The sequence below is a fragment of the Eulemur rufifrons genome, chromosome 3 (assembly GCF_041146395.1).
Source record: "Eulemur rufifrons isolate Redbay chromosome 3, OSU_ERuf_1, whole genome shotgun sequence".
Lineage (NCBI taxonomy): Eukaryota > Metazoa > Chordata > Mammalia > Primates > Lemuridae > Eulemur > Eulemur rufifrons.
In genome coordinates this window covers 62530484-62555956 of record NC_090985.1, presented here as the reverse complement: position 1 = coordinate 62555956, position 25473 = coordinate 62530484, and the positions used below count along the sequence as shown (strand labels likewise).

General features: G+C 37.6%; 1 protein-coding gene across 1 annotated transcript in view; it reads left to right on the top strand.

The window, feature by feature from the left end:
* Positions 1-25473, top strand: part of CPQ (carboxypeptidase Q) — a 448482-nt gene that overhangs the window by 139793 nt on the left and 283216 nt on the right. Inside the window, exon 3 of the mRNA XM_069466192.1 lies at positions 12869-13076. Within this exon, the coding sequence (XP_069322293.1) occupies positions 12869-13076 (208 nt within the window). The remainder of the gene's footprint in view (positions 1-12868; positions 13077-25473) is intronic.

The following is a 25473-nucleotide window of genomic DNA, read 5'->3' as shown; positions in this document are numbered from 1 at the left end:
CACCTAATCCAGAGAAGGTTTCTGTCCCCTTCATTCTTCAGTTAGCTAAAAATGACAGACACCCTGCCCCCCCACCCCTCCCAGCAAATGACAGTAGCTTACACAAGACAGAAGTTTCTTTCTCTGTCATGTAAAATTCTAGATAACTGCACCACAGTGTTGGGAGCTCAGACTTCTCTGTCCAGATGTTCCTTTGCAAGTCTACCTCATGGCTCAGGATGACATCTTCCATCTGCATTTAAGCGACCAGGAAAGAGTAAAGATGTGCCTCTCCTGTTAAGTACTGTGGGCACATCTAACTATGGAGAAGCTGGAAAATGGGGTATTTTTTTCCTTTCTCTAGACAGTCATCTTCCAAGCAAAATTAAGGGTTTTATTACTGAGGGAGAGGGAGAAAACAGATATGGGGAGAAGTAATATCCATACATGTTAGAAATGGACTCTGGTACATTAGTATATCCCACGGCAATTTCTCTATGAGGACCCACAAATAACTTTCTAGTAGAAAATTTGTGCTACTCCTAAGCAACTGGCTTATTTTCTTGCTATGGACACTGTGAATCTTGTGCTTGATTTTTTTTTTTTTTTTTGCTCTTTTTTTTTTTTTTTTTGCCAGGCAGTTTGTGGCAAAACTTATGGTCCTGTCCAGCGACTCCACAAACCTTGTGACATATATTTTTTTTTCTGATAATGTTAAACATGACATTATTTTATTTTACTACTTCTGTTTTCTTTACCTTCTTTCTTTTCTTTCTCTCTTTCGTTCTTTCTATTTTTTTCAATGTATTTTTGCAAGTCTTTTCAAATTCTTTTGGTAATAAGTTGGAAAATAAGTAAAAACACAAGTATAAATAAATATTCTATACTTAATGAAGATGATAAAAGTACTTACATATAGGGCTGCTGAGAGAATCAAGTGAGTTAATATAAGTAAAGCATTTAGAATGGTGTCAGGCACATGGTACAACCCTATATAAATGGTAGTTCATTATTATTATTATTATTAAATCTCTACTGAAGTGACCATCAAATAAACCTGTTTGAAGAGATAGTTTTACTAAAACTTTTAAACTAGGTTAAATGAGGAGAAAAAAGATAAAAATATACATTTAAGGGCCACTCAGCAACAATTATTCTATGTCTGCATGTCTATGTAGCAGTTAGTAAATACATTGGGCTGTGTAAGATAATATGCTAAAAATCTTAGTAGCGATGGCCTCTAAGGCACTTTATATGTCCGGTATTTAGGTACCTTGTAGATAGAATATATGGATGACTAACTGGATGAAGATTTGATCAGCAGGACTGTTGCTCTCTCTCCATTTTTTTCTGTTAGAGATGGAAGGTCTCCATCAGATAGGTCTGGGTTCAAATCTTAGACTTACAACTAACCAAACTCTGTGACCTGTATCAAGTCTCAGTTTTCATATTAGATTAATTACTGATAGGTCAGCAAATGATCCCTACCACATAGGGAACATAAGGATTATATGAAATAATGTATGTAAAGAGCTTTGCATGGTGCCTGGCCAGGGTGTGCAAATAGTAGTTATTTTTGTTATCATTAGATTAATGTAAATTTTTTAAACTGAAGAATTATTACCTTTTACCTCTTAGATTTATCCCATTAAAATGTTCAATGTACATATCTTTGACTTAATAATTTTACTACTATAAATTTAACCTATAGAAAAATTCACATTGTGCATTTCAACATTTATTTCAGAATTTTTGTAGTAATAAAATTTGGAAACAAATGTCCATCAGTAAGTTAAAGTATGTTTATACATATTAGTATATGTTTTATTTCTATTAAAAGCAATGAGTTAGGCCGGGCGCGGTGGCTCACGCCTGTAATCCTAGCACTCTGGGAGGCCGAGGTGGGCGGATCGTTTGAGCTCAGGAGTTCAAGACCAGCCTGAGCAAGAGCGAGACCCCACCTCTACTAAAAATAGAAAGAAATTACATGGACAGCTAAAAATATATATAGAAAAAATTAGCCGGGCATGGTGGCGCATGCCTGTAGTCCCAGCTACTCGGGAGGCTGAGACAGGAGGATCGCTTGAGCTCAGGAGTCTGAGGTTGCTGTGAGCTAGGCTGACTCCACGGCACTCACTCTAGCCTGGGCAACAGAGTGAGACTCTGTCTCAAAAATAAAATAAAATAAAATAAAAGCAATGAGTTAAGTTTGTGTTTCTCGATATGAACTAATTTCCAAAATATATTAAATGAGAAAAAAAAATTTTATTGAATATATACAGACCTGTTTTTTTCTTTAAATATTTGAAAATCCTACCCTAAAATCTGACAGAAATTCTGCAAATGCTTAAATTTTTGCTATTACATCACAAAGTTGTATAGAATAATGGTTTTCAAATATGATTTAAGGATCACAACTGGTCCACATGGGTTCTTGGGAGCTATGCAAGCTATGAACTCTAATAGCATTAACATTTCTATTACCACAGCATTTGTGCTTAAGTTTCTGGTATAGATTAATAAATTATTAATATTGTTAAATGGATGCCTGTTTTTCATTAATTGGTGGCTCATCAAAAACTTCCCATTCATTTTGTTGAGTTCACTGGTTGAGGATAAATGGCCTCAGAGGCTCTTCACCCTGCCAAAGTGGATCATGAACAATATGGTCAATTTAATTGACTTCAATTCAGCAAACATATTGAATTCAGAATATGGGAAAAGCATTACACTACAAATTGTGGCAATATCAAGGGACATCCCTCGTGGTAGCCATCTGTTGTTTGCCACCCAGGATTCATTTCCCTTCTATTTGGGGACTACAGCTTTTGCCTATGGTTTGGTTAGGATTGGCCCCTTACACAGGTCTAGGAGTAGGTGGGCCTTGCTTGGCTTAAGGTAGTCAGCACAGCCCAGCCCCATGGCCATAGTATTAGATTCATCGGTGGGCATATAACTCATGAATTTTAAACAGACTTCTTTGCTGGGACTTCTAAAAATTGAAGCTTCCTCTGTCTTTGCTGTGGTGTGGGAACTGCTGGAAGAGACACTCTCTCTTTCCCTTGCAGTATAGTAAGGATGGGAGGTCTGGGAGAACCTGGAGCTGTTTTAGGGCAGAACACCACAGACACTGAAGATGAAGTTGACATGGTGAAGGGAAGCACAAAGATCCAGAAACTGCCAGAAGCTGGCCCTACCACTGGTCACATGAACGAAAACATTTCCAAGCCAGTTGGAGTGGCATTTTCTTTCACTTGTAAGGGTGAGAATCCACATGTTCTTTGATCTCAATAATTAGAAAAAAGATTTATGATAGCTGCAACTCAGCTGTTATTATTATTCTAGAATACTGATTCATATCTGTAGTAAAACTTGACTCAGAGATTAAAATTATTGTAGAAACAAAATTGACTGATAGCAAGTATTTTTTTAAATGAGTTTGGAGTCAGTCTGACCTGGACTCAAGTCCAAGTACTGCCACTTTCTAGTTTGCTCAGATACTTGAACCTTCTTGTGCCTCAGTTTTCTCACCTATAAAATGTGGGTAATGCCCTTACTCCCACCTCCTTAAGACTATATGGTGCTGGTTTTTGGCTGGAATGTCATTAGTGTCAATAATTGTATTTGTATTTGTCTAGTTTAATGGACTTTCATAGCATCCAGAAAATTTTCATGTAAGTCATATGGTTCTGATATATATAATATATATGTATATATATATATGTATCATATCTCTAGAATCTTCATCTAGTGGTAAATTATATCAAATTGAATCATGAAAGTAAGTCAGGTTTATTATTATTTGGGACAGAAATTCTGCTTTGTTACTGTACTTTATACTCAAATTTTATTTCTCTAAGAAGAGCACAGAACACAACATGTGAAGACATAGCTAAACATAGAAGCCCATTTTGGAAACCAAGTTGTCATAGAGTTATTTTATTCCTCTAATACAACACTATAGTAACATTTTTTACTTGATACAAACGTAGGCACACTAGTTTCTATCATTTTTGTCCTTGGTTTGTGAAGATGGAATTTAGAAAGAAAATGCATTCGGAGATGAAATAGTGAAGTCTACTGAAAGGGTATAGAATTATTTAACAGTATGACATGGCTACTTGTTTCTGTTAGAAATGACATCAGGCAAGTTAGCTAAACAAAGCTGCCAAGACTGTATTTTAATGATCTTTAGTCTAGTTTGTCTGCTATTTAAAATTCTTTGTCATTTAGTCTACATGTGTTAGATCACTACACTTGCTAAATTCTTCAGATTTGTTTGTTTTCTGCTGTTTGGTGTTGCTCATTTGATCACTTTGATGTGTGATAGGAGGAGGAAAGTAGTTATCTAATTTTCTCTGAACAATCTCCCGTAAGGTATCAAATATATTTATTCTATATCTCATCAATCAGCCATAGATCGTGAAAAAAAACTCTGATAAAAACTTTTAGTTCAGATCCCCTGAATTAGTCAGTTCTCACTCAGTAATCCTGTGGTAACAAACAACCTCCAAAATCTTGGTGGCTTACAACAACCAAGATTTATTTCTTGTTTACTTTATATATATACAGGCTGCCAGTTGGTAGTGCCTTTGCTCCTGCCTCAGGAATCTTTTTTACCCCAGAACGCAGGTGGAAGGAGCAGCTCCCGTCTGAAACAGACCATTCTCGTGGCTGAGGGCATTGAGCTCTTAAGAGACAAAGCCAAATCCCACAATGGTCCTTAATGGTCCTGCTCAGCTGTGACCATTTATCATGCCCATTCTCATTCCACTGGCCGGAGCAAGTTGCTTGGCCAAGTCCAGGGTCAGTGTCTTCAACAGAGATACCACAGTTTATAAGGCAATGGGCAGGCATGTGTTATCTCCTTAAAGGAAGGGGAGAGGAAATAATGGAATATAACTTAGGTCTATTTTGGATAGGGCCACTGTGTCCTGTTCCGCTGCTGCTGCTGCTTCTCCAACAAGCCCCTTTCCTGCTTCCCTTGCCTACCCCTCCATCACTTACTCTACCCGCTGCTGCCAAGTAGACTCATGGAACCCACTCAGCTTTTCTGTCCAGCTTGATGTTGGGCCTCTAAGATGTAGGGCTTAAATTATCGCCTTAGTCAAAACTGCAGCTGTCTGATGTGGTGTGGAAAAGCTCTGTTCTGAGCCAAGTAGGTTCAATATTTACTGAAGTTACATCCACTTTGTTTTATTCCTGGTAATTTGGTTTGAAGTGAAATTTTAAATAATCAGATGATTACTGCTTATGCCTATTAAATATACATCCAGAGCCCTAAAATATATACCATATTGTCTTATAGTGATTTATAATGCACAGAACAAGTTTATTACTATCATCTCATATGGTGCTCACCAGAAGCCTGGTGATGCCAATATTATTGTGATTCTCATTTTATATGCTAGGAAAAGTTAAGCAACTTACTCAGGATCAAAAGGCTAGTGATAGCTTTATAGCCAGTAATCAATCCAGTGTATGTAATGATGTACATTTCTTGTTATTGATGCAGAAATCCCCAGTTTTAAGCATATCTTAAAAACTATATAATGTAATATAATATATACCTTCTTTTTAAAAAAAGCTATAGAGTAAGATGGTTGCTTATTTTACTGCAAAGATTCAATTTATTAACAAAATTTTTAAAGATACCTTCTTTGGTTTGAACGATCTGATTGCTAAATCTCAGTTTACATACAGCTTTCCCCAGGAAAACAATCATTACCTAGATGGGCAGTATGGTTAGTGGAGTACAAAGCTCCACGAAGCCAGTTTCCCCATTGCATTAAATGGCGTCCATCCATGCTGCTCTCCAGATGGCCTTCCGTGCATTGTCTCCACTGCCCTACCCCAGTCTAAGCCACTCTCATCTCTCAGCCAGAATGGGGCAGTTGGCCTTTAAACAGTCCTCCATCTCTTTCCTTACCTCCTCCAAGCCTTTTATCATGCTTTCAAAATGTGAATCTGAATTTGCCTGACCTCTCTATCCTCACCCGAATTCCTTAATCGTAGCTATGAGGCTCCTGTGTGCTCTCACCCTGCAAACCATGCCAGCCTTCTCTCATATCATTCTCTCCCTCACTCTCCGCTTACTTTCATCTTAGCCCTCTCTCCTCCCTAGCTTCCTGCCAGTGTCTCCTAGTCAATTAGCACTAATTTTTCAAATCCCACCTTCCCACGGAAGCTGGTCATGACCTCCAGAGCATGACAACAGGCTTGTGTTAGTTTACTATCACTAGCACCTCACTTCTGTATCCCAGCCACCACCACCAAGGCCAGTGGATTTTCCTTCTTAAATACCACTAGAAGCTGACTGAGGTACATTGAGCCTTCCTGCTGCTCACCTTAACAGATGTATTAGATGACAGTGGTTTTTATGAAAGCTCTCACTCTCCCACACCAGTCACCTTTATGAGGAAACACCCAGTGGTTGGGGAGAAAGCAACTGTGCCAACCACATTTCAAAGTAACCATGTTCAAAGCAACCAAGTTGTTTTTGACAAGAGTATACTTCATGTTTTAGGGTATAAATGTTTCCTGTGATAATTGCTGAAAGTAATCAAGGTACTCAAAAGTCTGACTGCCTCTTCGTGCTGCTGTAATAACAATAGGAGAAGTTTGGATTTTAAGATAATCAGATTTCTAAGGACCAAAAGTGTTCTATGCTTATTGCTGCTGCAGGTTGCTGAGTTGGGTCTCTGTAAAACTGGAGTGTCCAACATTACATGTCAAATTGAACGTAATGGGCCTATTGTACCTACCCCTCTATTAAGCAGCAAAAGTCTCTGTGTAAATTCTATTATTTTAAAGGTCAAAGTAGACAAGATGCTTTGCCGGTGGCTTGTCCACAGGTGTCAGTATAGTAAGATGGCTCTTGGCACACTGCCTCGTTGGGCAGACAGCTGCCTCTCTAGAGGTAATGATAATTTACTGGGCCCCTGGATTTTGATGTAGTTGTGTCTGGGCTCTCTCATAAGGCTTCCAGACCAGGTTTAATTTGAGCCAGATCTCAGGAGACGCAGTTAGGAAAGGATGGGTCATGTGCCACCAGCTAGCATTTGGTGTTGTGCTTTGCCCCTTGCTCTTCTAACTTTCACTCAACTAATGGCTGAGTTTTATTTTCTTTTTTTTTTTTCCTGAAAATTTCTTCAAGGAGACTGTTTTCCTTCTTGGCACTCACAGCATGAGGATGGGGGTCTATAAATACCTTAGTTAAAAATTGGAAGATTGTAGAGTGTCCCTCTGTCTGTTTTGGGTCCTGGCAGGAAGCCTCCTATTCACTGTAAATGAATAGATGTTTCATCTATTTTTGTCTTCCCTTCTTTGTTCTTTACCGAGGAATGTACTTTCCCTCATTTTCAGGCTATTGAAATCTTTTAAAGCCCTCTTAAAGTTTCTTCTTATAGGAAACTTCCTAGATTTCCCCTAGTCAGAATTAATACTGATTTATGTTCTTATTTCATGAAATTTTATTTTCATTTAATACTTGCAGTCTGTGTTCTTTTTAAAGTTATTATTTACCTATTTTCCTCCTCAGATTATACAATCCTTAAGGATAGGACCAGAATTTACCCATCTTTATACTTTCCCCAATGCCCAGCACAAAGTCCTGGCCCAGTAGGAGGGCTATAAATTTGCTGAATTAATTTGAATCTTTAAGGCTTGTTCTTCCATGAAGAGGACATCATTGCACAATCATAATATTCTCTATAAACAAATGGACACTCAAAAAGAACTGCTCTGATGTTCTTTTATCTGCCTTGCCATGAATTTGCAATTTCCTTAGCACTTCAGGCCAAAACACTGAGTTTCCCAGAACAACTGTTTTCTCTTCTCCATAACTCTGAGTTCAGGAAAAACCAGCTATTCCATGGACCTAGTTATCTTGCAGAGTGCACACGGTAGAAGACTACGCGATAAAAGTAAAAAGCTAGGCTTCCTTTTGGGTAGGGCTGAATTATTTCCTGCTCAGGAGTTAAGTCTTCTGAAATCAGAATCAATTTCCTAAAACGTAACACATTGAATTGAGCCCAGAGACATGTTCCTCTGTAGTCTTTTCTTTTTAATGGGAGAAAACATTACAAAATTCTTCCTTAATTATCTTCTTATTCTTAACTGTTCTTGGGAGGACTCAAGTCAGAAGAGACTAAGATTGGAGTCTCTTTATCAAATTCTCCATAGAAGAGATGGTCTGAGCCAATGTCATGGCAGTCAGCATCTGCTGTCTCTGCAAGGAGACCGCAGCAGTAAGTGGCTTAAAAAATAAATTGACCAATTTTGAAATCAGGTGTGGAAGATAAAAAGGATTTAGTATCCTTTATATCCTCAGGTATAGAAAACCTGAGGATTTCTATACCATTTTTGTGATACAATAGGCTATAGCCAAGAGTCACTTTATGAATATTTTTTAGCTTCCATCCTACATTCTCTTCAGAAATTAACTACTGTAATCATTTTCATTACTCTAAGAGAGCCTGATGACGCTTGTTCTAGAGTGAAGCACCTAGGCCAGCTCTCCTGTTAACAGGTAATAGACCTAGTATGATGACAGCACCCCGATTGATGAGCAACATCCTGTGTAGACTAAGGAAAACAACTGATACCTGACAAGTTAGGCACACTTGTATACACCTACTTATTTTTCCGTCTTATTTGTCTTAAAATGATGAGCTTTTCTTTTGATGTATTTTATGTTTGTGAGAGAAGATAACAAGGCAGTTAATAGGAAGAGCATGACCCTCGGATGAATCCAATAGTTCAAACCTCACTTCAACACCTAGTAGTTGCATAAACTTAGCTCTCTGCATCTCAGTATCCTCATAATAAACTACTTTTCAGAGTTGCTGTGAGCATTAGTGTAAACAATAGACATTCAAAGTAGCTATATTATTATTAATTATTCTGATCTACAGAAATATGCAAGTTCCTTGGAAGTATACATTTTTGGAGGGTAATCAGAGATAGGTTATTATACTTTTTGGCGGGGGGAGTTCTTATTCATTTTGTGTGTGTGTGTGTGTGTGTGTGTTTCACATATTATGAGCCAGACACCATCCCAGGGACTTGGGTAATATTAATCAATAAATCAGACAAAAATTTCTATCCCCATGGAGCTTACATTATTGTAGTGGGTACAACTGGACGCTGATAAATTCTATGGAAAAACTAAGTAAGCTAAGAGGGACAAGAGGTTAGGAGTGAGTTGAAATTATAAATTGTGATATCAGAGTAGGCCTTATTGTGAACATGACAGTGGTTTTGTGTTCTTGGAGGTTTTTCACGAACTGTCTTTTAGAATGGTTGGATGGGAAGAAGGGGAATGAGAATGAAGAAACAAGTAGAAACCTGCTGATTTGTAGGAGAGCATGAATATTTCTTTTGATGTAATGTGTCAGAGCACAAACTTATATAGAAAAGTGAAGTTTTCCAGATGGCCTAGTTTTATTTTTTTCAATTTAAGCAAAAATCTTCTGAAAATGTTTTGCACACCTCCTGCCTTCCCTAACGATGGCTACCGAATACAGTCCACCTGGTCTGTGAACTCTGGAGGAGGTTACCTCTATGACTGTCATTCCTGCTACGTGACTGCTTCGAAGCAAGTTCCTCGGGGCCAGCAGAGATGCCATCAGCTATTTGCCCTATGCAATGGCTTGAGCCTGCAGTGATTATAAATTCTACCCATGTGCAGCTATTTAAGTATAAATATAAATTAATTAAAATTAAATGATATTAAAAATTCAGTTTCTCTCGTCACTAGTCACATTTCAAGCACTCAGTAGCCATTTAGCTAATGGCTACTGTGTTGGCACAGATATAGAACATTTCTGTCATTGCAGAAGGGTCTGTTAGTATTAATTACTTTATATGTTTCTGTCTCCGACATTGTTTTTTGTAGTGTTGCTGTCAGTTTTCAGGCCTTTCTCCTCCTTTTGATTTGTTGTTTCTCATTGTTGATAGGTTTAATAACAGATGTACAATTTTGTGTAAAGTAAAGGTAACTAGGCTCTAAGAGAGATCAGAAGAGCTTTCTTATGTTCAAGTATCTGAATTTTTGTCCTTGGAATTTATATTTATAGTCTGATTGCCCCAAGGCCTCTTTTATTTGGTTATTGTTTTGCAGTTGTACTCTGAGTGGTAAGAGAATCAGACTGCTGATTTCCTATGGGAGAAGGGCTATCCAACTTTAAAGGCAAAATTGAACACTCATGAAGATGCTTCAGACCCAGTCAATGGTCACTTATTTGGAGCAGTGCCATTCAAGGAGTGTTAAATGACCGTTGCCCACACGTACACCAAGCACTGTGTTAGTCCCTGGAGATACAGACAAAAATGAACATGGCCCCAAACCCTGAGAAGATTATAGTTTAAGCAGCAGAGAGAGCCATAAATAGAGTTTCATTTTTCCAGTGCCCAGGTATGTCCAGGGTGCCCTGAAAGTCTGGAGGAGTGTAATACATGACCCAGCCTTCCCCAGGGTGTGGGTAGAGGGATGAGACAGGAGAGAGGAGGCCATGGAATGCTCCCTAAAGAAGTGATTATTGAATGGAATCCCAAGGGATAAATAGGTGTTGGTCACGTGATGAAGTTGGGAAAATGGGGTCAACAAGCCATGATATACTGTAGCATGCACAAAGACACTGGAGAGTGAAATTGCATGGTGTGAGAGTAGGACCTTTTAAGGTTAGTATTGATGAAGTTTAAAATAAAAGGGAGCTGGTGTCTCTAGAGGTAGACGGGCTTTGAATGGTATGTTGAAATGATGGGTTTTTGGTAGAAGTGGGAGATGGGCAGGGGGCTGGTGCTGTAGGCAGATCTGGCTTTTCAGTAGTTGAAGCAGGCCACTCTGGCAACTCTGTGGAGGTTAAACTTGAGGAGGCTGGGCTAGAGGCTGGGATACCAGTGGTGGTGGGAGGGTTGGGCTTCTAACAGTCCAAAAGAGAGGTAATGAGGGCCTAATGTGACAGAGTATAATGGGGTGAAACAGAGGATATGGTTTCAATCAGTATTGACTTTTAGGGGTAAAGTGATTAGTATTTGAGGATTGATTAGATGTGGGGAATGAAGGAGACAGAGGAGTGAGAGATGACCATAAGCTTTCAGGAAGAAAGATTCATTTGAACTCCTCTTCCAAGTCCGTGGTGATAGGTTTTGACCTGTAGCTGCTACTGGTGATTTGCATTGGCAATGGCGGTGTCTAGGTTAGGTTTGGCTCTTCAGGACTCCACTGTCTTGTTTGCTGAAAGAACTTGAGTTGAAGCATAGACCATAGTGAAGAACCATTCTCATATGACTTTAATTTTGCAGTGGCCTATGGAAATTTATAGAAATTTGGCTTCATTTCTAGTGGCTCCAATCCAGATGCCAAAATTACCCCATTGCTGAGACATCCCTTGGGTAGACCTCTGAACCTGTTATTCATTAGGACCAGCTGAAAACCATCAGCAAAATTCCCATACTATGCCAACAATAACACCAGTCAAATTTCAAGGTAACTCCAGGTTTCAGAAAGTTATGAATCTCAAAATCTTTCTTGCCAAACCCTTATTTGTATTTTTATGCATGCTTATGTGGAAAAAAGCTAGTGGTTTCCTTACTTTTCATAATTATATATTGCTTCTTTTAGATTATATTTTAAGTTCTGAGTATTGGTGGGGACATGCTTATATATTTGTAGCCAATCACTTTAAAGTAAAAGTACAAATTCAGTCTGGATAGTGATACCAGAAGTATGAGAGAGCCAGCCCAAAAGGTCCAATGTGATGAGGCCTAGACTGAAAGCAAGAATTCTTTCATACCTGCAGTGCATTTTAAAAGGATTTTCCATGTAACAGTTAACATTTGTTAAGCTTTCAGAAAAACCTAATTCTCTAGTTTGCAATATTAAGGAAGTATACTTAATATATGTTGATACTTTGGTTTTTACTGACATATTTCATGACGGTGTGGCTAAAGCCACAAAACAGGCTGCTACCACTTTCTCTTAGATAGTTATATTTAGCCACTGCATCTGGCCTTTGTTGCTAAATATGTTTTCGTTGTCATTCTCACTACCCCATCAAGTTGTATCTTCAGTGGTCTGGCAGTTTTTGAATAACTTCTTGGAAGATGCGAAACCTTGTTCCCTAATCAGGAAGATTTGGGCAAGTCTTGTGGTATAAGAAAAGGAGGCACATCTCTTCTAACCAAGACAACAGGATTATAGGACAATTACACAATGTCCTCAAAATTTTTATTTGAAGAATAGTGGTGTGTTTGATGATGAACAAGTACTGTAAATTGAGAAGCATGGGAAGTTTCCACATCCTTTAAGAATGTTTTTATACAAAGGAGGAAAGAAAACAAGCTGACTTTTTTGTGGTTCTTGGGAGAGGTTACATTAACCATTTGTTAAGAGTTGGATTTATGAAAAGTATTCTTCACAAACTGCCAACCTTCGTATTATGTCATTGTAGGTTGTTTAGCAACATATCAAAATAGTTTTATGAAAAGATAAATATGTGTTTTATTAATCCTAAGGGAAGCTTTCTGAAATGCATTTGTTAAATAAATAATTAGCATCATCCTGTGAAATTCATGACTTCTTTGGGTGGGAAAGAAAGAAAAAAAAAGAAGCTATCTTTTCATGCAATTTTTGATTTAATACCAGCTGGTCAAGTGAGTTGAAAAACCTTGAGTCGTATGTTATATTATTTTGAATGCCTTTTCTCTCTCTTGGGAAACTGGCTAACCCCACAATCTTTCTCCCATGGTAAATGGCTCTAAAACTTTGATCATCTCAAATCAGTTTGCCAGATGTAGCGGAAAGAGCATGTGTGACCTTTTGTGTGCCAATTCAACCCGGCTAATGGGAAACCATAAGTTAATCCTGTATGACTTTTATTTCTAGGCATTACAGCTGAAGTTCTGGTGGTGAACTCTTTCGATGAACTGAGGAGAAGGGCCCCAGAAGCAAAAGGGAAGATTGTTGTGTATAACCAACCTTATCTCAACTACTCGAGGACGGTGCAATACCGATTCCAGGGGGCAGTGGAAGCTGCCAAGGTTGGGGCTGTGGCATCCCTCATCCGATCAGTGACTCCCTTCTCCATCTACAGGTGGGTCATGATGTTTATTTGAAATCCTTTCAAAAACAAGAGTTTTCCATGAAAGAAATGCCTTTATGAAATAAAAACAAACCATTGAAATGAAAATACTGATTGTTAATGGAATTTCCCCCCATTCCACATTTGGTCATTTGTTTGTAATATCTTCTTTGGCCTTTTCAGGATTCCAAGCATCATTTGTGAATTCCTTTCAAAAGCTTTCAAGCTTTCCATATCCACAATGATCCCATAACTTTCCTTATATAACTAATATATTATGTATTTTCATTGGAGGAAGAACTGAATTCACGTCTGCCTTTCATCAAAGATTCCTAATGACTTCAGAGGGACCCAGACTGTTTTCCATGTTGCTAGAGAAGTTACATAGAGAGTGGGTAACATGATGGGGGCCATCTATGGTGTAGTGGAAAGATTTGGGGAATTAGAGGACCTTGGATACAGACCTGGCTCTGCTCCTAAACAACTGTGTGGCCTTGGGAATGTTTCTTAAGCTTCTCTGGGCTTTATAATTTTCTTCTACTAACCAGGGATGATAAAGAATAATAAATGTACAAAATAATTTTAATATTAAATGAGGTAAACTTATGAAACATACTTGATTATCTATAAAAGTTTATATAAATGTTTGGAGGTATTGTTTTAGGGCAAATTAATGCTTGTCTTTTTCTTTTTAGTCCTGATTGAGGTCATGTCGAAGTGCCTTATTGCCGCTCAGTCCTAGGAATGAAACTCAGTATTGCAGTGGATAAAAGGTCTAAAAATTAACACGTAGATGTTAATAGTTATTATGGTAGTGTCACACATTAGTGATAAAATATTTGAGAAACATGGATATAAGAAGCACCATCTCAGTATTGCAGCCGGGTTTAAGATTTTTTAAAAATGTAAAAAATACTTGCAGATAGGGTTTATTTGGGCCTCAACACTGGATTTTTAGTATCTGTTGTAAAGTTATTTATTCTGTACAATTGCTGTTTGGAATTGAGACATAACTGCTTGACCTTAATTAGCACCCTACACCCATGAAAATAAAATAACTGAGAAGGAGACTTCAGCAACTAGGAAACTCAGTCAAAGGGGAGTTGTATATAAGTGCAGAGAAAAGGAAACAGACAATTTTCTTTTACAGGGATAAGATGTCTTCCCAGGGGAGGAAGATGGGGCATGTTAAAACTACTTGTCAGAAGTTTTATGAGAGAAAAACTAGTTACACTGATGTCATAGTGCTAAAAATAATGTTCTTTGTAAAGTGTTTAAAGGTTTCGTGACTAGTAAAACAATGACTGAACCTTATTCTTTTGGATGCTTAATCTTCCCAGGAGGGAAGTCCTAAAATGGCTAGTTTACTTCCCAGAATACCTCAGTTACCCCCTGAAATAACATACTCAGCAAGCTGTGGTCATTCACCATGCTCATTAAGTCATGAGACTTAAATTATGGAGCTGGTCTGTTGCTTTGTAAAATGGGGCAATTGCCAGAAATCTTTATTTAAGAACTACTACTCATAAGACTAATAAATTCCCAGATGACTTAATGCACAGTGATCTTCCAGGGTTCATTGGCATTTTTTTTTTTTTTTCTGGCATAATGAAGACGTTTAGAAACCAAGGCTACAACCTAGAAGTACCAGAAGAATTCTACAGTATGGGACTTCAAAGTCTGTTGTTAGCCTCTAAGGTTTTGGGTGAGCAACTTGTAGTCTCAGTATTAAAAGGAACTTTTTCTTAATATTTTTAGATCTAGACTGATTGTAATTTATCACTGATTTTATAGCCAGCCATATTTCACTGGACTCAACTTTTATAACTCTATTCTTTCAACATTTACAAATATATGATAACAAATATATGATAACGTTGGCCTTTATATAGTACTTTAGGATATTTCACATATGTCATCTTATTTGTTCTGACAACAACCTGAAAGACCATACAGAAGAGGTATTATTATCCCATTTTATTGATAAGGAAATAAAAGCTCAGGGAGTTAGATATATTCACATATTTAAGTCTTGCATCCCCCAAAATAAAAACCAGAATGAAATAAACTCTTTGTCTTTGTCCACTTCAGACTTATTGTTTTTAGAACCAAATTTCCTTAAAGAGTATTCTATATTCCTTATCTCCAATTCCTCATCTCTCATTCACTCTGCAGATTATTTTAGCCTGGCTTTTTCCAATACTGAAATGGAACTTGTTAAGGTTCCACAAATAGCTGCCCAGTTGCCAAATTTAATGGACACATTTCAAGCCATCACCTTACTTCACCACTTTGAAGTACTCACCACTATTGATTGCTTTTTCAATATTTCTTCTCTTTGGCTTCCATGACTTTCTCTCTCGTGTTTTTTTCTCTCTCTCTCTCTCTCTCATTTGCTCTCACTCTTGCACCCTTTGGCTCTTTCTCTCTTCCTTCCCTATATCTCTGACTTCTCCCTCTGAATATTCTACCTGAGCAATCCCATGTTTGTGGCTTTAACCACCATCATACTGTGCCAATTTCCAAACCCACCTCCGCTAGCCATACCACTGCCATAAGCTCTAGACCTATATATTCAATTGCCTGTTGATTCTTCTTCTGGATGTTCCATAGCTATGTCACTTTCAATTTTTTCAAAATTCAACTCATCATTTCACTTCTTTCTCCTGCATTTTCTGTCTCAGTGACAATAATACCATCTATTCTGCTTTTGAAGTTGGGTGGTCCTTGATTACTTTTTTCCTCTTCCCTTGTGCATCATTTCTAGTAATTACTAAGTTGTTTAGGTTCCGCTCTTTATCAGTCATTTCAACAAATACATATTGAGCAGCTCCATTTCCCAGCATTACTCTACATATGAGTGGTCAGAATAACTGATACATTTCCAGGGTTTCATGATTTTGTATGTGCTTTCTCCTCTGCTACTCTCCATTCCTTTTCTCATTGTCACACACCATTCTTCAAGATTCATCTTAAGTGTTTCTTCTGGAAAGCCCTCTCTGATATCCAGTTGTGCCCAAGTGAACTACTTCTTTTTGGTAGTCTCACATCATCTTGTGCATACTCTGTATCATAATGTCTTAGAAGTAGTTTTGGGTTGTGCTTTGGTAGGGTAGACTATTGTAATAAACAACTTCAAATCTCAGTCATTTAACACAATAGGAGTCACTTTCTTGTTCATGTGATATTTCCTAAGGGATATTCAGCAAGTGACCTTCTGCTTCTTTCCATCTGTGGCTCCATCACCTCTGAGATATCAGAGTCCTCTGCATCCAGTTGGCAAATAAGGGAGCAGAGAGAGCAAGTAGATAACCTAGAGGTATGTTTTCTGTTGTTATCCATATCTAGGCCTGGATGTGGCATACCTCACTTTTGCTTACATTCTACTGGCTAGAATGCCATTATGTAGAGGCTGGGAAATTTGGTCTATCTTTATGCCCAGAGTGAAAGGAAAATGAGTTTGGTGAAAAACTTCCCAGTCTGTCCCAACTGCTTGACTTCACACTAGAATGTAATTTCCAGAAAGACATTGATTATATATTCTTTTACCTCTATGTCTCTATCATCTAGTATAATGTTTGGTACATAGTAGTCACTCAGGAAATGTCTATTGAAGAAATGAACTTGTCGGAGGTTGCATAGTAAACCATGTCAGGGATCTCATGACAAACCAGGTCACCCAATTCCTAGTGCTCTTTGACCAAAGTGTGTAACCTCTGTATCCTAACTTTAAAAGAACTTGAACTTTTAGGGCATTTTGCTCTGTATTTGGAGGAAAATATCCAGGTTCCCAATACAGCAGATTACATCATTATTTTTTCTGCCATAATATTTATGAACAATGATGTTTTGACTTGCTGATTGAAGAAAATAGCTCCTTTCTCTCTTACCAGTATTTTCACCCTTAGTTCTATGTGAGTGAGTGATATTAAAGCCTGTCTAGGGATATTGTAGAAGTCAGCAATACTAGAGAACAGAATGTGTATTGTAATTTGTTGCTGCTTGGCTTCAAAACTAGAGGACCCCTTAGAGAACAGTTTGATTTGACCAGTTTGGTCACTTTTCAGTGCAATCATCAATATGGTCAGCCATTTTTTTTTAATTGTGCCCTTTCGATTCTAGGATTGTCAGCCATTTTAGAAGTGCAACAGTCACATGGTTACATGACAGATGTCCTCAAGAAAAAGCCTATTACTTGTTGCCACCATCCAGATTCATTATTGTTATTTCTATGTATTGCCATCATTTGTGTTCCTTGTGCTCAACTTTACTTCAAAAAGAAGACTTTCCCTTTATTGATGCTTTTATAGCAACACTTATTTCATCCACCATTGAGTATCAATGGGACTCCCACTAAAGCTTTTTCAGTTTTTCTGAATGTAAAATACCTTTGCTTTGTCATAGATATTTTAAGAATAAATGTATTAGTTAGAGATTTAAGTTCAACAGAACTTTTTCATGGAACCATTTGTCTTATATTCTGAAATTAATCATATTTTTAGTAAATATTTATTGAGGGCTTACCAGTTAATCGGAAATTTCTGGGCACAAGGATTACTAAGATGAATTAGATGTTTTCTTTCTATGTCCCTCAGAAGTATTCTATCTAGCTAAAATTAAAGAAAGTAAGCTTAAAATATGTGATTAGTATAATATATTTTATATTTATTGCTAAAAGCATGGTTGGAGGAAAGGGATGAAGAAAGGAAATTACCACTTGTTAAGTACCTACTTTATACAATACTTCTCTAAAGGCTTAAATAGTTTGTTTCCATTAATTTTTATTCAACCCAGTAGAATTAGATATTGTACAGCTGTGGTCCTCAATCCCTGGGCCCATTATGGGTCCATGGCCTGTTATGAAAATGGACAGTCTTCACCGCCTGAGCTCTGCACCAGTCCGTGGAAAGATTGTCTTCCATGAAACTGGCCCCTGGTGCCAAAAATGTTGGGGACTGCTGTATAGGTATCTCTCTTTTACTGAAGGGGAAACAGGTTCAGAATGATTAAATGGCTTATCAAACTGCATAGCTAGTGAAAGAACTAGGATTCCAACTCAGAGTCTCTGGCTTTAAATACCATGTTCTTTGGATTGCCCCAAGAAACCTGGAAAGCTAATGCTAGAGGAGTTTAGAGGAGATAATGGAAGTCTGATTGGGGATGGTTTCATTGAGGTGGGGGTTTTGGATGTATTCAATGAAAAGCTAGAACTTGACTAAGAGAAAGGAGGTGGAAAGACATGCTATACAAGGTCAAGTCAAGAAGGTGGGAGTGTATGGTGTATTTGGGTAATACACCAGTAGACCAGTTTGGCTGGAGTCAGGGGATAGGAGAAATGGCATTTTGAGGTTAGAGGAAGAGACCAGGTTTAAAGACTCCAGAATAGCAGGTTGGGCAGTTTTAAGTTTAGTGTGGAGGAAATGGAGAACCATGGAATGCGTTAGGGCTGGGAGAGGTAGGTGATGTTTTAGAGCAGTGGTTTTCTAAATGTGGTCCCTGGAACATCAGCATGATGAACCTCACCTGGGAGTTTATTGATGGATATTATTAGACCCCACTCAATACTCACTGAATCAGAAAAGCTGGGAGTGGGTTCCAGCAATCTGGTTTAACAAGCCCTCCATGTGATTCTGATGCACATCAAAGTTTAGGAACTACTGTTTTAGAAAGCTCAGTCTGGTCACTGTGCCTGGCATGCACTGGAGAAGGAAAGACAGGTTGCTCCCCTAATAGTGCAGATGTGAAATAATGACAACATAGATGATGGCAATGGGAATGGAAAGAAATGACGCAGCAGGAGGAATAGTAAGAAAAAAATTATCAGAACTTGGGGGACGTGATGGGACATGTGTGAGTGATAAAAACTTACCTATCAGGTACAATGTACGCTAATCTGGTAATGGGTACACTAAAAGCCCTGAATTCAGCATTATATAATTAACCTATGTAATAAAAACACTCGTACCCCCTTAATATTTGAAATAAAAAAACTTGGGGACTGGTTGTATTTGAAGGGGGAAGGAGAAGTCATCAAAGTTGACAGGCAAGGATCAAAATCCATGTGACAAATCTGTGTTCCATTCAGCCGAGTATTTAAAAATCCTAAGTTTACATAATGATAGTGATTTGCAAGTTTCAGAGAAAACACAGATCTGGTGAGATATCTGGTATGTTCTGTTGGGCAAACCTGAGCTGAGCAGAATAGCCACCTAGTCCTTGCTGATGGGATGCACCCTCTCTTGTCTGCCAGTTTCCCCCACCCCCTTTTCTCATATACTTTATTCATTTATGTTGCCTGTTTGGGTCATGATATTTGAACTCATGATCCCTGCTATAAGGATACTAGCTCGGGGACTGGAGAATGAAAAGAAATGTGTGGGTTGGGAGAAGGAGCTGGTTTGGAGGGAAACATGACCAGTTTGGTTTCTAGACATTTTGAGTTTGAGGTGACTGTATGATAGTCCCATTAATTTGGTTTTTATATTTTGTGAGAAAAACAGTTCAGCCTTTCCATTTCTCTATTATCCATTTTTTGGATCACCCAAGGCAATTCAAAATTCTAGGCTGGTTTCTTGCAACGCCATACACCTTGCGACTTCTGCCTGCTGTTTTTCTCGGCATGCAAGCTCAAGAATGCAAAGTAATTTTTATATTAGCCCAAGTAAAATATCATTCAGAAGGTGACTCCACTGAGGCCAAGTTGTCTGTTGTATTCTCATTGCCAAATACACATTTTTTTCTAGTTATTTTCTCCATCACCCTGGATAACTGAACACTGACTGTAGGTTTTAATCAGCTAAGGCAGCAAAAGGCTCTCCCTTCACTTTACTGTGAAAATTGCATCACCACATTGGCTAAGAATTCATTGAGTTGGGAATGAGTTGTTTATAGAACTTGGCTTTGTAGATACTACTGGCTGATGTTTACATCACTTGGACTTTGTGTACTGTATTGATAGAATCTAGTGAAGAGGAGGAAAAAGAGGAGCAATTCAGTTTGAAGATGACTAAGAGCTGATTAAACATTCAGCTGGGGAGAAAGATGAGTGAATCCAGGTGATGTTTATGGAGTGTCAGAGGGGGAGAATGCTATACCATCTGGTAAGAGAGATGGGGAACAGTATATAAATCAGTCTCTATAATGATACTTAATTAATACAGAGTCGATAAATGACATAATTGAAGCACTGGTTGGGCTACATCGTAGAGTTAAATAACTTCAAAGAGGGCGCTGATTAAAGCCATTACAATTTATAAAACATTCTTCATCGTATGAAAGCATCTTGATGAGATTTCACATGAACATTTTGTAATCAGAGGGCCAGCTTAAAACATTCAGAGCAGAGGTGAAATGTCTTAAGAGGTCTGTTTTGGATGATTTTTGAAAGCCAGTTATTCTTAGGGAATAAAAGAGCTAGCTCTCTCTTTTGTTTTTTAATGGGGAAAAAAACGAATGCTGTATTCTTCACACTTAGACAGTCTTGAATTTTTGATGTCCTGGTGGTTTGTTTCTTCAGTATGACCTTAGGATAATTAGCTATCAAGCTTGATTTAAATTGTTTTTAAATATTGTTGCAACTTGGGGGGCATGTGTGCCTGCTGGTGGAAAAGAAGGAAAATGCCACCGTGACTCAAAACAGTACAAGTGGGCCAGCCTCAATTAGTAGACTCTTTTCCTCCCTTATTTTGTTTTTGCTTAATTCACTCTGAGCCCCATAACAGATGTACAGTAATCAAGCAGAATGCCAATCCTCATCATGTATGCAGGTGGAGGGCCACTGTGCTCCCAAGGGGGGAAACCGGAGAAGACCTACGGTGAACACTGCATTTTTTCCCTCTCATCCTCCTTTTATTTTCCCCTCTTTGATTTTTGAAAGACAGATTCTTTGCTTGGAAGGCCTTTGTTAGAAATTCCAAAATGTTCTCTAATCATTGAATTCTTATTATGGCTTCAGGTAGTGTGACAGGTATGCTACTTCATAATGGATAGAGCCAGGCAATGTCCTTTGGAGCCTGGATTCTGGAGTCACAGTGCCTGGGTCTTTGTTTAGCCTCTTGCCAAATGTGTGACCTTGGTGACCTTGTGCCTCAGTTTCATGTATAAAATGGAGAAATGATTGTGCCTTCTTCCTGGGGCATACATGAAATAATGTTATCATTGCCTGACACATAGTAAGTTTTAAATACATATAAGTTACTATTATTATATAGTCTTGCTAATTAATGACTGAATATTGTTATTTAATGAAAGAGGAAGGAGGGGAGGGAAGCAGGAAGTGAGGGAGGGAGGGGAAGAGGAGGAAAGGAAGAGAAGAAGGAAAGAAAGGAAGGAAAGAAGAAAGGGAGGAAGAAGAAGAGTTTTATTTAATGTCATTATTGTGATTGGTGGATAATTGCAGCTATCTGGTTGGGAGACAAACTGTGACATATGTGTCATTTGGATTTGTATCTGTTTAGTTTGTCCAAACTCTGCTGGGGTTATGTGTTTGCTGGTCTGTCTCCCTTTTGGACTGGCATTTCTTCTGGAGACAGACTGTGTGTCTTATTCGTCTGGGTATCCACTGGGCTGTGCACTCTGCCTGGCACAGAGTAGTGCTGGAATAAATAAAGAAAGAGCCAGAAGCACCCTATCCTGATAGCTAACGTGTAAATTCAAGGTGTCACCATTGCACATTCATAGATGTTGAATAATAATATAGATGAGGCGACTAACCATTTGAATTGCTACTTATCAAAAATAGAATCTCTGGAATCTGAGAGGAGACTATACAGTTATGTAAATTTTGGTAAAGTATTACAAACTGCATATTACTATGGTGCTTTATGGGGTTGCTATAATTAATGGTCTGTTTGCATTTCTAGTACAGACTGTCATTTTTCATCTGCTTATAACCTTGATATAAAAATTTATTCTTGGCTGCTATTTTGCATTCATAATTTAAATATATATATATAAATGTTAACCTTCTGTTTTCCAGCTTTTTGATTATCAAAAGCACAGACTTGAGAATCACATCACTGTGGTGTGTTTTTCTGAATCTCTGGTGGTAAAAAGAAATGAATGCATTTTGAATTCAGGCTTCAGGATTATGACAATGTTGTTTGCTTATGCAGTGCCCTTTGAATAATGTTTAGTGTAGAATATGAACCAAAAGAATCCTGAGTAACTTCAAGCCAGTTTTTTCTATTATGTGTGCTTTTGCGTGCTCTCTCTGTCTCCCCCCGCCACCCCCACCACACACACATCCCATCCCTCCCACCTTCCATCAAATTAGAGATGACTCTTAAAGTCCCCTGACATCCAAATGACCTTTAGGCTTCTTTAGCCTCCTTGAAAAAGTACCAGCCAAAAGGTACTACCAGGGAGATTTGGAGACCAACTAAGATAACAGTATATAGAGTAGGATTTGGAATTAGACAGACTGGATTCAAATGTGCTTCTGCCATGTGACCTTTATGCACGTTAAATAACCACTCTGAGCCTATTTTCTAATCTGTAACATGGGGAAAATACTGTTTGCCTCATAGATTTGTTGAGTGAATTAAATGAGCTCAAGCACTTGACACAGAAGCTGACACATGGGAAGCAATCAATGACATGTAACTGACATCTTATCATGGTCATGGTCATTATCATCGTCATCATTAGTTAATGATAGGAGTAAGCAGGTAGGTTGACTTGAACTGATTTGTCTTAAAAAGCAGCAGCTCTAGAATTTTCCTCAGTGTGGACTCCAGAGACCTTGGTTTTGTTTACCTCCTGACTTTAGGAACCCATTCTCCTAGTCCCCCTCAGTGTTTGACTTCAAACTATGCCCCGTTGTCTTTTCTGCCCTCTTTGGCCTCACATTAAATGCTTGCTGTTCTTGCATGCTGTATCAAAGCAGTGATCAATGGCCAGCTGACCAAGAGCCAGCAAGTGTTCTAGTTTAAACAATATCCAAGCTATTTTCCACCTCAGGGCCTTTGCATGCACTGTCCTCTCTGTCTGGAATGCTGTTTCCCCAACTTTTGGTATGGCTGACTCCCTTTCAATCTTTAGATCTCAACTGAAAGGTTCTTTTTAGGAAAGGTCTTTCCTGATTATCCTAGGTAGAGTAGTACTCTCCTCTCAAATTCTCTTACATAGCATTTCTTCTGTATGCTGGGAGTCCTAATGGTTTTTGGTGAATTATGTTTATCTTCATAAGAACAGGGACCTTCTGTAACATAACTGCAATATCATTGTCATGTCTAAGAAATTTAGCATTGTTGGACAAGTGCTATATAATATGAAGTCCTTCTGTATTCAGATTTCCTCGATTGTCTTCCCCCAATAATGCCCTGATCTTGTCTTTTTTAATTCCATAATCCAAGCAAGAATATACCTTACATTTAGTTGTCATGTGCTTTAGTCTCTTTTAATCTGGAATTGTTCCCTGGTCTTTTTAGGGAAGACTAACATTTTAGAAGAAAACAAGGCAGCTGTTTTGCACAATGTGCCTCAGTTTGGAGTTTTTCCTCATTATTAGATTCAGATTAAATATTTATATTTTTGAAAGAATTCTATATGGATAATGTTGTGTCCCTCTTACTGCATCACATAAGGAAGAAAATAGTATCACTTTTCCTTATTGGCAAGGCTAAATTTGATCACTTGTCTAAGGAATTAGCTCTGGATTTCTTAGTTGAAAGGTAGCATTTTTCCTTTGTAGAGGAAATATATTGTAATTATGATGAGATGCTTTTGAGACTTTGTGATTCTTAAGTTCTCCAAAAAGAATTTCACCCAATGAGATTTTAGCATCCACTGATAATCTTGCCTAAATCAATCACTATGCTAATAGTCGCAAATATTGTTCTAATTTAATTATTTTTGTTACATTTATTAGATAGTGTGCTTTTGAAAAAAGAACTTCCACACTCCTTACCGTCTTTTTGTTTCTGATTGTTACTTCATGGATTTTTTTTAAGTGTTTGTGATAAAATTCATTACTGTCATCATTCTTTTTGATAAAGCATCAAAAATTTCAAAGTACTTAATAAATGTCAAAGTTAATATTATATGATAAGCTTGAATATTTGAAACATTTGAAAGGAATTCATTTTTTTTCATCCAAAGTTACCCAAACTACCCCCAGATAGTCAACTAATTAGCAGGGTGTAATCAATATCATTTCCTCTGAACTTTTTCATTAACAAGATGCGCTTTGGGGTAATAACTCCTGAAGTTATTTTTAGTTTACCATTACCAATGTATAGCATATGCAAATGAAGATTCTTCACACCATACATAATTGCTGTTATTTGTTAAAATAAGTGAGCAAAAATTTTAGATCCAGCAATTACTTCTGAGGTTTCTCCAGATTTTTTTTTTTTTTTACTGTGTAGTACTGATGTTGAGGAGTGCCCAAAGAGCTCTTTTTTTCCAAGAGAAATAAGGGTCTTTGTGGGTTTGCAGGGCCCAATAAGGATGTTTCTTTCAGTTGAGTTTACCTCATATCTGTGTTGTAGTACAGAATATGATAAATTATCCAGCCACTCCAACCTCCCCACGTCATCAGTAGTTGTAATGGGGTAACCAGCATCTGCCAGGGAGTCAACTGTAACAGTTTAATAGCTCAATGAATGTCTGTTATTGCACTGGTTGATGTTTGATAAAGTAAATATTTGCATTTAGGAGAAGAATTTAATTTTTAATTTTTCCAACATTATTCATTTATTCAATAAACATTTATTAAGTGTCTTCTATATTTCAGGCCAGGAAAGGACCACAGTTTTGTGGGGGTAGGTGCTTGCATAATCTTGGGGCCTCTTTAAGGAAAAGAATACAAAGTTACAAATATAAATTCAGATATAAAATGAATATTTACTAGAATAGGGAAGAAATTATAACAAATTATAAGTTTAAGAAAGCTGCCAAATACTACAGACAATACAAAATTCAGAAAAATATCTTGTTTTTATTAAATAACTACCTGTCAAGCTGCTGTACATTTTCTAAATTTTTTGCTTGGATATTCTTTGATTGCTCTTTATATGATAATACTTTTATGTTATATTTTCTAAAGAGAGAATTAAAAAGAATTTAGTCTTTCCTCTAGTATGGTTGATAATAATTTAACTTTTATTATTGATAGTTTGGAAAAGCTTATTTCAGCTCTACAGCTTTTTATTGGTAATATCATATACATTTTTAAGATTGTTTTTGTTTTCAAATTTCGAGAAAATGCTATTAAGTTTTGCTCATGTATGGGCTGTAAGGTTTCAGGACGTTATAAGTTTTACAGTAACAATGAATTGACAACATTCAAATTAGTTTGTTGTCTGTATCTTCTTTTTAGTGGAGTACTATGACTTTCTGTTACCTTTGTATTTGTCAGTATTTTGTGTCAAACCAACAAGAAATTTCATTCCTTTCCCAAGGTGAT